We start from the raw sequence: 14966 nt of genomic DNA on the forward strand, positions 1-14966 counted from the left end.
TCCACTGCATGATACCAACAGCATTGTCATTTTTCCACGCTTATTTCATTTTTTATCTCCATTGAGATCAAGCCACTGATACCCACAGCATTGTCATTTTTTCAGTGCTTATTTTATTTTGTATCTCCATTGAGATCCAGCCACTGATACCCACAGTATTGTCATTTTCATTGCATATTTTGTTTGTACCTCCATTGAGATCCAGCCACTGATACCCACAGCATTGTCATTTTGTCAGTGCTTATTTTATTTGTATCTCCATTGAGATCCAGCCATTGGCAACCAAGGCACTGTCATTTGTCCATAGATTTTATAGACCTTATATATATAAATTTATTTATTCAAAAGGAAAATTACTGAAAACATTAAAAAAGCTAAAACAAAACAAAAAAGTACAAAAGTCAGAAAGAAATTACCAACCTTATTTATTCAACTAAGTGGTAGGTAGTCTAAAACTCCAATAAAAACAATTGTAATGGTAACCAAAACTAAAAATTAATTTGGCAACCATTTTGGTAAATACAAAAAAATGTATACATACACCCAGACAGACACGAAACAAATATTAGACAAACACCACCCACACTGGGAATACTCCAGTATGGTTTCCATCTGGCAAAGATCTCAGAACAAAACACTTCTTCAAACAAACAGGTATAGGCTACCTATAACCCTGATCTTATAAGCAGATGTACAGTGCTTGTAAACCCTGGGGCTAGGTGTATTTATAATTCAATTTTCATATTCAGTAAAATCTGTGTCAATGCACGCTGAGATTGAATAAGGAATGTATCTTCCTTTAAAAAGATAATACTGAAAGTTATCAAGAATCAGATAGACTTTCTTCATCAGTACATCAATGAAGTAGCCTGGTTAGGTTTATCTAACTAATCTAATTTGCATGTTTAGGTGGCTCTAGTTATGATCGCCTGTAGTGGAACTCACCATCACGTACTAAAGTATATTTTAATAAATGAATTAAAGTATAATGGTAAAATACAATCATACACATTGTTCCTCGATTTATATTAAAATTTAATGGTAATAACATTTCACATAAGATTATATAGTTTTCATTTTAAGATATATTGAATTTTTTTTATTTTGAAAATATTTCATCCATATCAACAAACGTACAAACAGAAAAAGAAAGAAGAAAATTCCAAAATTCTAAAAATATATATATATTTAAACTATTTTCTAAATGGAGTTCAAAATTGAAAAAAAGTTGGGTGTCCCAACGGAAAGGTTCTTTGTATCGTTCCACATTTATTTTAATTAGAACAATATTTTATGAGGGTGGTCCATCCAGCTGAAGCTGATCATGGAACCTCAGAACAATACAGAGCAATTCAAACAATTTATAACTATACATTTTACGCTCCTGATATTCTAATTGAACCTTTGCGTATCACCTCCAAACTTTGTACGTCTGTGTACAGGATCAGGGCAGCCTACGATGTTCTGAGATAACTATTGGTAATTTTTTTTATCTTCTTTCTACGATCTACATAAATTTCAAAAAGAAAACCAGATTTTTTAGGTTAATCATGATGTTAATAGTTATTAGAATCCTTTGTTGAGCTAAAATTAGATGTTTGCTTATTTTCTTTATTGTAGCAAGGATTTGTTTCTCATCCTGCAGAATTCATACAAATAATTGAAAAATATACTATGTGTTGGTTTTAACAATAGATAATTGTGCTTTTAAACAGTGTGATATTGAAGGATTAAAGATATACTGTAATTACTGTATAGGGTTAATTAATCTATATTAATTGCACTGATTGTAACATCAAACCTTGCACAAACCATCCTCCTAGGATCTTTGGAAGGAAAACGAAAACGAGGCTGTCCCAGAATGACTTAAAGGGATAACATCAAGACATGGAACATGCCATTCTACCAGCTTCTAGACTCTGCCGAAAATGGAAGGACTTGGAGCACTGTATCTCATCTACTATGGACTTCCTTTCTACCAAGCGTAAAAAATGACCCAAGAAACACTAGTTACCTAAAAGTATAGATATCTCTCCACCCCCCACTCGCTACCCCGATACAAATCATATTCAACAATATTACAGTGGTTGATTGATTACATCAGAAATGGAGAATTTCCATTAAAACAACTCTCAATCAATCGGTTTCTGGAGATACGTCACAATAATAGAAATTATAATAAAAATAATGAAGCTATATACTAAATGGTCCTTATATTGATTAAAGTAGCACAAAGCTGGTAAAAATGTTTTTACAACATAATCAGACGGACGGAGACTAAAGGTCATTATTTTTGTAATACTATTAATAATTACTAATAATAATTTACGTTTCTGTGGAAACCATAGATGTACTAGGGCTACATAGATCGTCAACGATAGATGCGAAATGCAGTGGTGTAGCCACAAGAAATAGTGGTCCGGTTTTCACAAAAAAAGGGAACAATCTCTGTTCAAGCCACTGGATTGTCAAAGGCCTCTGAGAAAAAATTGGTCAGGTTGAAACAACTTTACCAACCGTACTGGTGGCTACGGCCCTGAAATTATTCACTAACAGTAAGGAGAGACCAGTAAAAATGGCCGTCACAGTTTAAATATTATTTAGTACAAGACAATAATCTAAAATAATATACTATATAAGAATATAAAAATCAGTTTACTGTAGCAAACGATGGTCAGACAGGTGATTTCTAACCATGCATTCCAATTTGCTGGTTTGCATTGTGGAAAATGCGTTGCCAAAGAGGGCCTAGTATTAGAGCTTAAATGGTAAATTTATTTCATAATCTATTTTTGTATATAAAAAAAAGAAAAAAATTGAAATAAATTGCACTTTTTAGCTGGAGACAGGATATCACCTGAAACTTCCTCGATAATCAGGAGACTTGGGAGGTCTGTTGAAGCGAAATAATATTTTTAGCTTTAGTTATTTAAGGATCAATTCAAAAGAAGTTAAGCTCTGTCTCACTATCAAACTACTGTAGTTTGACAAATAATGTGATGTGCCTAAATATGGTAGTGATGTGTATAAATATGGTAGTCATATGACATCATCATGTCCATATATGGGCACATCATATTTTTTTGTAACATAAACTATGATAGTGTAAGACAGAGCTTTATTATAGTTGACCACAAACTTGCTCTGTAAAGCAGGTACGCTCAGGCTGCCGGCGACTCGACACACTTTCAATTTCATTATATCCATCAATGGAAGAAAAGAAATCAAACATGAAGAGAATTCAACCATACCTCATGTCATGCCGACTACTATTGATTTCAGATATTATAATTGACAGACAAATGTGTGTCTTCTGTTGAACCCATGCAATGTATTGTACCGTCATGTTGTCTTTGACAAAGTAGGATACGGGTATAGCTTAGGGATAAATGTTAGACCCTGTGCCGTCTATGTCAGTGGGAGTTGGTTATTATTACATTTGGTACCTCAAATATGCAAGAAAGCCCAATGTAGACAACACAGCAGATGCAACAGGTAGAAATGTATAAACTATAAGATAAGTTTATTGTATTATATAATAAGACAAGTTTTAAATTAATTTAAATTATGGCCACTTCTCGTCAATTTTATTTATGTACAGTGCAGTACTTATATGCGCCATATAAGGCTCTGTCTACACTATTAGTTTATGTGACAACAAAATGGATACTAACAAGTATGACTTGAAACCAGAAAAACCCCCTTGCACTTCATGGTATTATATTATTTCTAAGTTTATTAGCATATACATTTAAGTTCTGTGTACACAAGATGCTTATACAGCTTTGTCTACAATATTAAACTTTGTGACAATAAAATGTGATGTGCCTATATATGGACATGATGATGTCATCACTACCATATTTGAACGTACCGTATCACTACCCTATTTGGGCACATCACACTTTTATGTCAAACTAGTTTGATAGTGTAGACAGAGCTCAACCTTAATAAAGTTCGAGCATATTGTTTAATTTTGAATCTTTCACTATTTTTAGATTAGAGCTTTATATATTATTTACATTTATATTGAACACAACAAATACATAATTATAATTATTAAATAAACAAAAAAAACACAAGTAGTCATTTTTATACAAGCAATAAACGCAGCAAGCACAAGTGATGTATTCTTCATGTTGGATATTGTTTTACTAAATCTAATTGAGCGTTCACACTCAAATGTATCAAATGTAAAACATGTCATAGTTTGATATCTCTATTTAGTTTCATAAATTGATCATCAAATCTGTACAAAACGTGATAAATGTGTTTGGCTTCAAATAACTCTATAGATCACTGGCAATAGGGAGTATTTCTGTAATATGTTACTCAGTTTATTTCTTTCAATAAATTAAAATGTTATGATTTTTTTTACATAATAACTATGTTATTATATATATTATAAGAATAAAAAATTGAAAATTTGATATGAAATGTTATATCATTTTATTTTTATTTATCATATCAGCTTAAGCGGTAAACACATTAATAATGTACCAGATGAAATTCTAATTATTTGTGAAAAATGTATGTGATTTTTATCTGTAATCGTAAATTTTAAGAGGTAACTACTTCACAGTACAAATGTGTGTTACTTGATTGATTTTTGTATCTAAGTTTTAACTTCACAATCATTATGATTGGACAAAACAGAACAATGGCAAACCTCAAAAAGCTAGGATTGATTGCATGCCCGTCCCCCACCCCTTAAATTGAGAACCCCTCCCCATGATACTATTTACTATTTAAGAAATCCAGCCTCCCAGACCTCTAATAAAACTACTTGTTGAAAATCTTTGATTTATCTTTGAATAAACTTATCACAAGATGAGTTATATTTAAAAGGATGAAATAATTTTAATAAACTTCATATGTTGCGCAATGACATATCAAACAAAGGCTTTCCATAGTACTCTTATAGCTGCAATCTAGATAATTGAATAACATATACGCAAAAACATATTAACTCATTAGTTAGCGAACAAAAGGCATTTTTTAGTGTTCTAGTGTTATTATTGTTCATTGTGCAAAACTGTAGAGTAATCTTTGATCTCTTTGAAGACCTGAAAATGGCGCAAGATGCCATATATTAATTGGAAATGAATTAAATGTTCTCAAATGCTATTAAATGTTGCAAACGCTAATGAATTAACGAGTACTTAATCCTATTAAAGGATACCAGAATTATAACAACATAATAAAGTCGTATTTATTGGAATATCATAAAAATAGTGACCTTTGACCTTCTTACCTTTCATGTAATTCTTCAGGAATCATAAAATATAACTTTACTAACCATATTTATTAAAATAAACGGGGCATGTTACAAATATTGCACTAAAAAAATAAACGCCTCCCCTGAATAATTGGCCATTTATGGACATGATGATGTCATTATTACCATATTTATGCATATCACTACTATATTTGGGCACATCACAATATTTTGATAGTGAAGACAGAGCTTTACATCTGAGTTAACAGTGCCATAAACTGACCGAACTGAGCCGTCAAATAGAGAAGTCGGTCACTTTTATACTACGTGTTGTATCCATTCATTAATGAAATATTAACAAAATTGCTAGATTTAAAAGGATTCAAAGTACAGAACAATGCGTTATTGCAGAATAAATTATCAAATTAATTGCAGTTAGTTTAATTTCTTTCTAAATACAATAGATTCTCTAGACAAATAGTACATTTGCACTATTTTGTTTGTTTGTTTTTATTTCTTGCTCATATAAAAATAACAGTGGAACAGAAATATACATCAAAAGTCACAGACTTAAAAAACAACAAAGTCAGAACAAAGAAAAGAAACAGGCAAATTCAGTCCAAAGACAACAAAAAAACGAGTAGGAGCAAAGGATAACCCTCTAAACCCGGAGGTTTGTATCCTGAGGGGTCCCAAAAAGAAAAAAACATAGGAAAAATGAACAATCAGATGGCAGGAAGTGAGAAAAGGCCAAAGTTAGTCAACTTATATCAGTTAAAATAAGATTTGTTTATTTAACACAGATAAAGATGCATCATCATCAATGCATTTAATTGAGGAATTGAACCCAGGTTTTTCTGTGTGATAGTCAATTTTCCTAACCACTCGGCTATACCACATCTACGAAATAGAATATTGAAATTCTGTGATGTTGGTATCATCCTTCCAGCATTGATGCAATCAAGTAATATAGAGGGCTCACTACCTAAATATTGATTCGTCTATTTAGAACCTCTGCTTTATGAGATCAATTTCATATTTATTTTTATTCTATCTGAATGAATATTGTACAATAGTAACTTACTCGGGTTGAATGTTCTCTCATGGATGGTCTCAAGCCTAGCCTGGCTTAGTTGGATTGGACCCCATTGGAAATAAGTTTACTTTTTATTTGTCGACTTAATGGGTTATCCTAGTATTCTCTTTAATATGTACATTGTATATTTTAACTATTTTTATGAATATCGAATAAAATCAATCAATCAAACACCGATAACGAACGAACATCGTACACTAGCTATTAGGCCTAGCCTGGTGTTGTCTAGTTGCTGCATTAATTGTCTTTCATCTTTTGGAAGAATGCAAATTGGGGAAGACCCAGTAGTTCGGTTGATACGATGAAATTGATATATTTTAGCAGACAAAAGATACATGAATATAATATACAGTTCCATGAAACATTCAGTCTGCAGATTGAAACAATACACAGACTGAAATAAAGGAAAATGGATCTATTTTCTGCTTACGTTTTCATGATCAATCGTGTCAAACTTTATAGAGGTCAAGGTCATCAAGCTGTGTTTCGTCGTTATCTACGTATTCTATTATTACATCCCCACCGTTGAACAGAGGTTCGTCTTCATGGAGCAGTTTGGTCAGCTTCGCATCCATCGGGAATGTTGAACCAACAACCGGATGGAAAAGTCGGAGTTTCTTAAAGAAGAAAATAAAGATTTTTTTTTTAAAGCTCTGTCTACACCTATCAAACTTTATGAGACAATCAAAATGTGATGTGCCCATATATGGACATGATGATGTCGCTACCATATTTAAGCATATCACTACCATATTTGGGCACATCACACATAGACAGAGCTTTATACAAGCATATACATAAAAAAAACTTGTAGAGCTTAATTAATGGGACACCTTCAGGATCCATAGAAGTATCTTCTAAATAGCTGTTAGTCTTAGTGTTATAAACATATTATTGTCACAGGACAGTGTCCCTTTAGATGTCCCCACCCCAAGAAAAAGGGGTTGTGTTATTACATATATTGTCCCTTGTTTGTTTCAAAGGACAGTTCCCCTTTATTAGCTGCCCCTCTCCCCAAACAAGAAAAGGGTTGAACTTAGTGCTAAAACTTATATTGTCCCTTAGTTGTTTCATATGACAATATTCTTTTAATAGAGGTGTTTTCCCAACAGGTTCCATTGAGCATGCAATTTCAGATAATAGGTATTTTTATTTACCTTACTATCTGCTAGATTGTTTTCGTTCCTTAAGCTTGCCATAGTTGCTATTTTGTCCACAAGGCGACCTACACTCCATTCTTTTGAAAAATACATTGCTTTGCTCTTCTCTTTACACCGATGTTCAATGGGTAAATATACTTGGAAATATAAACGTTCAGTCTAAGTAAAACAAATGCAATAAAGAGTATTAATAAGATCAATTAATTAATTAATAGAAGGAAATTTAATAAGATTAATTAATAGAGAGAATTCGCTTATATTTTACAGAGCAAATAAAGAGATAATTTAATATTTAAAAAAAATTAAATATAATTTTAACTTTTAGTGCTTCATTTGAGGCTTAGGGAGTAGAGTTGAAAGAGTCGTAAGTTACAACCCTGATACTACTGTAGGTCAGGATTGAACCTTGGACCTTGGGATTAGAAGGCAAACATGTTAACAACCAAGCCACAGCTGCACTACCTGAGGAATAGAAGCATCACCAACTGCATGCATCTTCATCTTTATGAGGGCCACCTTAGCAGCGGTCTTCTGTGCCTTGCTGCTCAGCTGTTTCTTTGGTTTGGGTGGCTTTGATTTTATCGAGTCTGCAGGAGAATGATAAAAATAAATTTAAAAAATAAACATTTACTGTAAGCCTACTGCAATTAAAGCTGGGTTCCTTTTGTTGACCTTTAGCTTTTACTGTACCTGTTATTTTTTTCACAAGCTCAGCTGTTTTTTGCATTGGTTCTGGCTTTTCTATCAGCATTGCACAGGAATGATCTTGTTGATGTCGATGTCTGAAAAACAAAATTGAATTGAAAAATTACTTTGTAAATTGTTACGTAGTGATACAGAACATATCTGCTTGAAATAAAAGAACACTTTTTTTTCTTGAAGTGCCTTTCTTAGACACCAGCAGTGAAAGTGCTACTAAATATGGAGATGATGGTCACTTTCTGGCCAATCATGCCTGTACACCTTACCGAAGGCAGAAGTTCTTTCTGCAATGTTCACATATAACTTGTGTGGGTACTTTATCCTTGCACTCAGTTAGTTCACATGGATATGATGAGAAAGTTGATGTTGGAGGTTCTGATGATACTCCTCCAGTATCTTGAACATCCTATATGGAAAAACAACTATGTATAAGTGAAAAATGAAATTTTTTTTCAGGATATTAATTATATTTTTATTTCATGCAACTTACTTGTATGCATTGGTGCAAGGATTTGCTTCGATGATCTTTACTATAATTAAAAATATTGTTTTCATATAAGTTATAACCATATATGATTGCTGATGAATAAATATAGAATTATAAAAAAAGTACAAACAAATCTATATATAAACTTGTAGGAATAATATTATTAATTGATACTTTCAGTCACACACAAATATGACTAATGTCATGTGTAATAATTATGTTAGTCAACACTAGGGCCAGGCCTATACTTATAACATTATACATTAACATTGTGTTTGTTTCCTATTAACTTTAGACTTTGAAATTGATCGTAGATTTTATTTTTTTAACATACCAAAAGACTTGACAACAGTCCTCACAGTTGAATGGAAGAAAATCTGAATAGAAAAAAAAAGGATGTGTGTTTGGAATGTAAAATTGATGTTTATTTTTAATTAATTAATGTTTTAATTAGTCTAGAATTAAGTAAATGATAAATGACCAACACAACCAACCACAAACAAAAACAAAAGGGCTAGGCCTGTGTCTTGTTTTGGACTCTCATGGAGCAGCCACTCAATCAATCGGCGAAGAAGCCCTGGTGGTACGGTGCGGGTAAAACAAGTAGGAGGCGGCCTAACCTAGATCGATCTTACGCCGCGAATACGTTTCATTATTATTTTTAGAGTCGTTATTAATTACGTTCATTTCAGCTCATGTATTAACAAAGGAAATTTAATTTATTCATGTAACTAACTAATAACTAACCAAGTTGATTGCAATTTGGAAAAGAACAGTGTTCGCCGATTTCAAGTTCAGCCATCGCGGTTTCTTCGACAGTATGAAACGGAACCTTCACCGTGCTAAAGTTTTCGTTCTGGCCAATCGGATCGTCGGATTGTTGATTTTTTTTCACACAATAGGACTTCAGTGGATACAATTTCTCATCCACCATGATTTCGCAAATTGTATGCTTGACTAGTTTCGATAAACAACCGCGTGCCACACAGTGTTTGTGAATTACTACTTTACTTTTTGATTCATTATTTCATAATGTTTATTCCATTAAATTCTAGCGATACAAAGTGGTCAGATTTTACATTAGTCTGTGTACGTATTCCTGAATTTACAGTCATATATATGCTTTGCATGTTATTATAATGCAGTTTAAATCTAGGCTAAGTAAAGGCTGTAAAAAATATAAGTGGATAGCCTGTCTGAGAGCATCTGGATACATAGATCCCAAAAGCAAAGACGATCGGGTCCATTTTAGGGCGCTAGTTCCGTTTCGCACCTGTTTTTATTTCGACTTCCTTTTGACTCCAAATTGTTAAGCAACTTATTGTGAATACCACACATTAAAATTGGGCCTCATAAGTACTTTTATGAAGAAGAATCACATAAAAAGTAACAAATAAATCCTTAAATTGATGATTTTACAGACATGTTTCTCGCATACCGTTCGCCGCGAATTTAGCATACTCGAAGTTCAATATTTTCGTTTCTATGGAGCGCCAAAAGAGCAACAACAATAGATGGTTAAAACCTCAGTGGAATGCGTCTTCTTTTAATGCATTTATTATTGAAATACACGTTTAATTTTAATATATTTTGTCAATAAAAATGCTGTAACATTTTACTGCTAATAATTTGCTGTTTTCAAATAGCAACCAACCCTAGGCCTAAGAGTAAGACTAAGACTATAAGAGGAATATTATTTAGATCAGGTATACCCCTACAGTACATGTAATATGATGATGAATTTGTCGATTTTCATTCCTAAAAGTTCCTGCAAAAACCATGTACAGTATCAACAGTAAAATGTTTGTTACATTGACAAAATTGAACGTAATTTTCACCAATAAATGCATTAAATATACGCAATTTACTGAGTTTTTAGCCCTCTATTATGATTGCTCTTTTGGCGCTCCATAGAAACAACAACATTGAACATGGAGTATGCTAAATTCACGAACCGATGTGCGGGAAACACGTCTGTAAATTCATCAATTTAAAGGATTTATTTTTTACTTTTTGTGTGATCTCCTTCGTAAAAGTATTTTTGAGGCCTAATTCTAAGGTGTGGTACTCACGATAAAGTTACTTAACCAATTTTGAGTCGAAATAAACGACAGGTGCGAAACGGAACTAGGCCTAGCGCCCATTTTAGGCTAATACAAATTATAAAGCATTTTCTGTACACATTAAAGTATGGGAAAGTTCATAATAATAATAATTCCTTTAGTAACTTCGAAGTTTAGGTTATATCTCTTATTACAAAATATTCACAATAATATTTGGTTATCCGTACTTGGCGGATAACCCCTTGTTATTGTCAGGATCTTTTTTTTTTTTTAGATTTAGTTTTGTTATTATAAATTTTAAAAAAAAAACAAATTATTTTTTCAATTTTGTCTAGCCCTGCATTTCTGTAGGTAATGTTGGGCAGCTAGCAACAGATCTTATCATCTCCACTTTAAAGATGGAGCATGTTGGTTATCTTTCTGATTCCAGTATGCTACCAATGTGCGGCAATGACCCATTTAATACGTCAGGCCTTGTAGAAGGAAAACTGTGCACAACAGCAGAGGGTAAGATATGGTTTGGAGGTTGAGGTACACCTTACAATGGATTCAAATCGACTTAAGCTCTGTCTACACTAGTGTGATGTGCCCAAAGATGGTAGTGATATGACATCATCATGTCCATATATGGGCACATCAAATTTTTTTGTCAGATCAAGTTTGATAGTGTAGACAGAGCTTAAGAATTTAACATGATTCCAGATTTTTAATTACAAAATAAATAAACAATACGGTTTAAGAAATATTGTTGGTATTCAAAACTTAAAACTACATACACATCCATTTGAAAAAATTCCTATCAAAATCTTTTCCTTTATTATTTTTCCTTTAGTATACCAAAGTGATGAGAAAAAATTACTGGTGGTACAGTTGCGTGCCTTGCTGGTGAAGGTGTGTTAAGCTCTGTCTACACTATCAAACTAATCTGATGTGCCCAAATATGGTAGTGATATGACATAATCATGTCCAAATATGGACACATCAATTTTTTTGACAAAAGTTTGATTTGTGTAGAAAGAGCATTATTATTTATCTTTCATTAAACATTAATGACTTTAAATGACTATTTTTCTGAAATACCATTCATACGTAAACATCGCAGTTGAAAAAAATATTTTCACCTCGGAATAGGCGAATGCAGAAGGGGAGAAGGGAGATACCAGTTTCCACCCAACTAATCTAAAAAATATATAATGTACTGCTTTATGATTTGAATAAGCTGTATGTTTTTATCTTTATTAGGGTAAACACAGCCAGTTCAGAAAGAAGTTACTTGACTGGATCAAACGGAGTAACTTTAGTCGAGTGATTCTTCTAACAAGCAGTTTCGCATATGAAAGAATAGATTCACAAATCACAGGGTATATCTGAGCTACTTATTAAATTTGTCATGATACCTCTGGTATAATCCGACCCCCTAGAACACAAAATTGGGCCGACTGTGAAGGTGGGACTATACCTGGTTTAGGGAAGAAATTGATTGGTAAGCATTTCTTGTAAAAACCTTATTTGAACTGGCTAGATATAAGCCTACATCCAGATCAAAAGTCAATACTAGGACTATACCTGGGGATACTGTGAAATCAGACATAAAGTAGAGGGTGGGATTAGACTCTAGTGGGATTATACCTGAGGATATACGTTATTACTACAATAAAGAGGAAGATACATCAATCGTCATCAAAAAAATGTTCATTCATGTTGAAACCCCACTATCTACACACAATAATATCCCTACTTTTATTCTACTCACAGATCACCTCTGCGATATCTTACAACACCAATGCTAGAAAAACATCCAAATTCACCAACAAAATGCGGCTTGGGGCATTGGAAACAACTTGAGAGGCGGGATTTTGTGTGGTCACCAGAACCAGAAGGGACATCAATACCTGAAGCTGCCAAAGGTGTTTACATACCAGGTGGAGGTATTGCTAAAAGGTTCTTTGAAGACTGGTATGGTTGAAGATATTTTATTTATTTATAAAAACGAAAAAGAGATCAAAATGTCGCCATCGGCGTAAGCTCTGTGGTCTGGAGGTATATGAACGCCAGGCTAGTGATCTGGAAGTCATGGGTTTTGAGTCCGACCCAAAAATGACTTGCAAAGTGTTCTCAAAATATATAGAGTATAAAAAGTAATTTACGTCCGAGTTGGGCAAAGCATCTGAACAATTAGAATCGATGCTAATAAATTATGATTTTTAACATTTCTATTCTATTTGAACTAGTTGCCGGGAAGATATTGCACTCGCTATTCTACTGAATTTCTGCTCCGAGGGTGATAATATTCCGCACGCCCTCCAGCTAGCAAACTACTTGAATGAGTGGCTCAAAGTCACAGAGAAATCGGTATGTATATAGGTACATTAAAACAAGAGCATTAAAACTCCTTCATACTGAAAATGATTTGTAGTGGAGTAGTAGCTTGCAATCCCAGGGATTGATTCTGACCTAATGACGCCCTAAGCCTCAAATAATTAATCATGTGTACATTATCTAGTTCTAGTTATTGCATGACCTAGATGATTGTAGGGGCGTGTCAGATGAGATGCAGTAGTAGTACTCATCATGATATGATACACAGGCATAAGCTATATCTCCCAGCAGTGCCTATCTCTTCTCCAAAATGTGAATAATAAATTACACAAAACATTCGGGTGCACTTTAAAGAACCTATTACATTTTTCAAGATGAGTAGGGGTGGGGGTGGGGGAGATACCCCGGTGTACAAGTTCACACACAGCGACTGTCATGGACAGAAGAGAGTGCACCTTAGTTTGGCACTGATGTGACACTTAGGGTAGAAGTATATAGTTGAAAAGTAACACCCCAGTTCACTGTGCCATGAGCAATGATCCATTCATTTGAATAGCAAAAACTCTTATAATACATAACATGTATAAGCTGGTTCAGTTATATTTATTTCTACAGAAACAGGCATCAGGGTGTTCTTTCAAGATACCAAGCTCATGGACATTGCTATTTGGAAATGCTGTCAATCCGGAACTATATTGAACTATCCCCCTCTAAACACAATTAGTGAATAATAAGATTGGAAAGTCTGACATTTCGGATGACGAATTTCTAAAAAATCCAAATATGGATTGCTATAAAAACAAAAAGGTGGGCAGCAGTGGACCCAAACAAAACACAATAAACATGTTTTGTTACTTTGTGCCTTCCATACCTACAGTTATGGTGTACAACGAGTGCCATAATTGGTCAGCAATTATAAATTTACACAAAGGTGTACATTAATTGGTTGGTATATTTAATGTACTACCATTATTATATTTTTTAACGCTGTGGCTAAAGATACGGTACCGTATTCTAACTTCTGTTTACTAAAGGTACGGTAAAATTGCATTACGTCATAATCAGCCAATGGGGTGCTGGTACGTGTGTGACGTCATCGTATAAGGACTTTTGATTTTTTTTTCATATCGCGTCTGTTGTATGTAGAGAATTCCTGTCGGCGGCGCCAGGCTGCATGGATGTGTGTGCGCTGATGAGGGTTTTATTTTTATTCCAAATGGCCTTTATAGGCCTATATTTTTTAAAACTTTGTTTACAATGGTGACCATAAACAACAAGCAAATGCGGACAATAAAGGGGCCCTCAAATACTATGATTTTTAGACAGTAGCCCCAGGTCTGAGTCACAGAAATCAGCGCACACATGCAGCTGGCATCGCTTTCCCTACACAAACAAACTCATATAATGAGGTTATAGTACGTAGTAAGTACTAGGCCTAGGCCTCTTTTGAAACGGTTTTCTGTATTCTAGAATTAAAATCAACATGTTTTGGCTTTTCAATAATAATAACAGACGTAGGCTACATTTAGTTTTTGTCACACACGACGGCGATAATAGCGATAAATGAAACATAAAGAAAATGCGGTTGATCACTGTTTTCGCGATATGAAAAAAATCCCCAAGTCCTTATACGATGACGTCACACACGTACCAGCACCTCATTGGCTGGTTATGACGTAATGCAATTTTACCGTACCTTTAGTAAACAGAAGTTAGAATACGGTACCGTATCTTTAGCCACGGCGATTTTTTAATAACTTGCTATCTATTGAATATACGGTAATAATACCAGTTGAAATATGGGTTTAACTACAGAAGATTATTATTAAGTACTTGGTTAGTTAACATCAAGTAATGAGATACTAAAATTAAGCCAAGATGGTAGCAGTAACAAGTTACTGGTACCACACATGCTCTTAAA

The 14966-nt window shown here is 33.7% G+C and overlaps 2 protein-coding genes across 3 annotated transcripts; one reads left to right on the forward strand and one right to left on the reverse strand.

The window, feature by feature from the left end:
* Positions 1-1244: 1244 nt before the first annotated feature.
* Positions 1245-9468, reverse strand: LOC140056412 (AN1-type zinc finger protein 1-like). 2 transcript variants are annotated; one of them, XM_072101779.1, is made up of 9 exons: positions 9411-9468; positions 8998-9040; positions 8667-8706; positions 8443-8582; positions 8165-8256; positions 7937-8061; positions 7472-7633; positions 6745-6931; positions 1245-1507 (listed from the first exon to the last, which is right to left on the reverse strand). In XM_072101779.1, exons 1-8 carry the CDS (start codon positions 9463-9465, stop codon positions 6764-6766), a joined length of 825 nt encoding a protein of 274 aa, XP_071957880.1. In that variant the 5' UTR covers positions 9466-9468; the 3' UTR covers positions 1245-1507; positions 6745-6763. The 2 variants fall into 2 exon arrangements, with proteins under 2 accessions (XP_071957880.1, XP_071957879.1); XM_072101778.1 differs by lacking the exon at positions 1245-1507 and having other exon boundaries at positions 4750-6931.
* Positions 9469-9629: 161 nt separating this feature from the next.
* Positions 9630-14012, forward strand: LOC140056792 (proteasome assembly chaperone 2-like). The gene is made up of 7 exons (XM_072102276.1): positions 9630-9752; positions 11062-11233; positions 11559-11617; positions 11969-12087; positions 12482-12682; positions 12958-13078; positions 13661-14012. The coding sequence occupies exons 1-7, from the start codon at positions 9696-9698 to the stop codon at positions 13742-13744; spliced, it is 813 nt and encodes a 270-aa protein (XP_071958377.1). The 5' UTR covers positions 9630-9695; the 3' UTR covers positions 13745-14012.
* The last annotated feature ends 954 nt before the right edge of the window (positions 14013-14966 follow it).

Source organism: Antedon mediterranea, chromosome 8 (assembly GCF_964355755.1).
Source record: "Antedon mediterranea chromosome 8, ecAntMedi1.1, whole genome shotgun sequence".
In the NCBI taxonomy this organism is placed as follows: Eukaryota; Metazoa; Echinodermata; class Crinoidea; order Comatulida; family Antedonidae; genus Antedon; species Antedon mediterranea.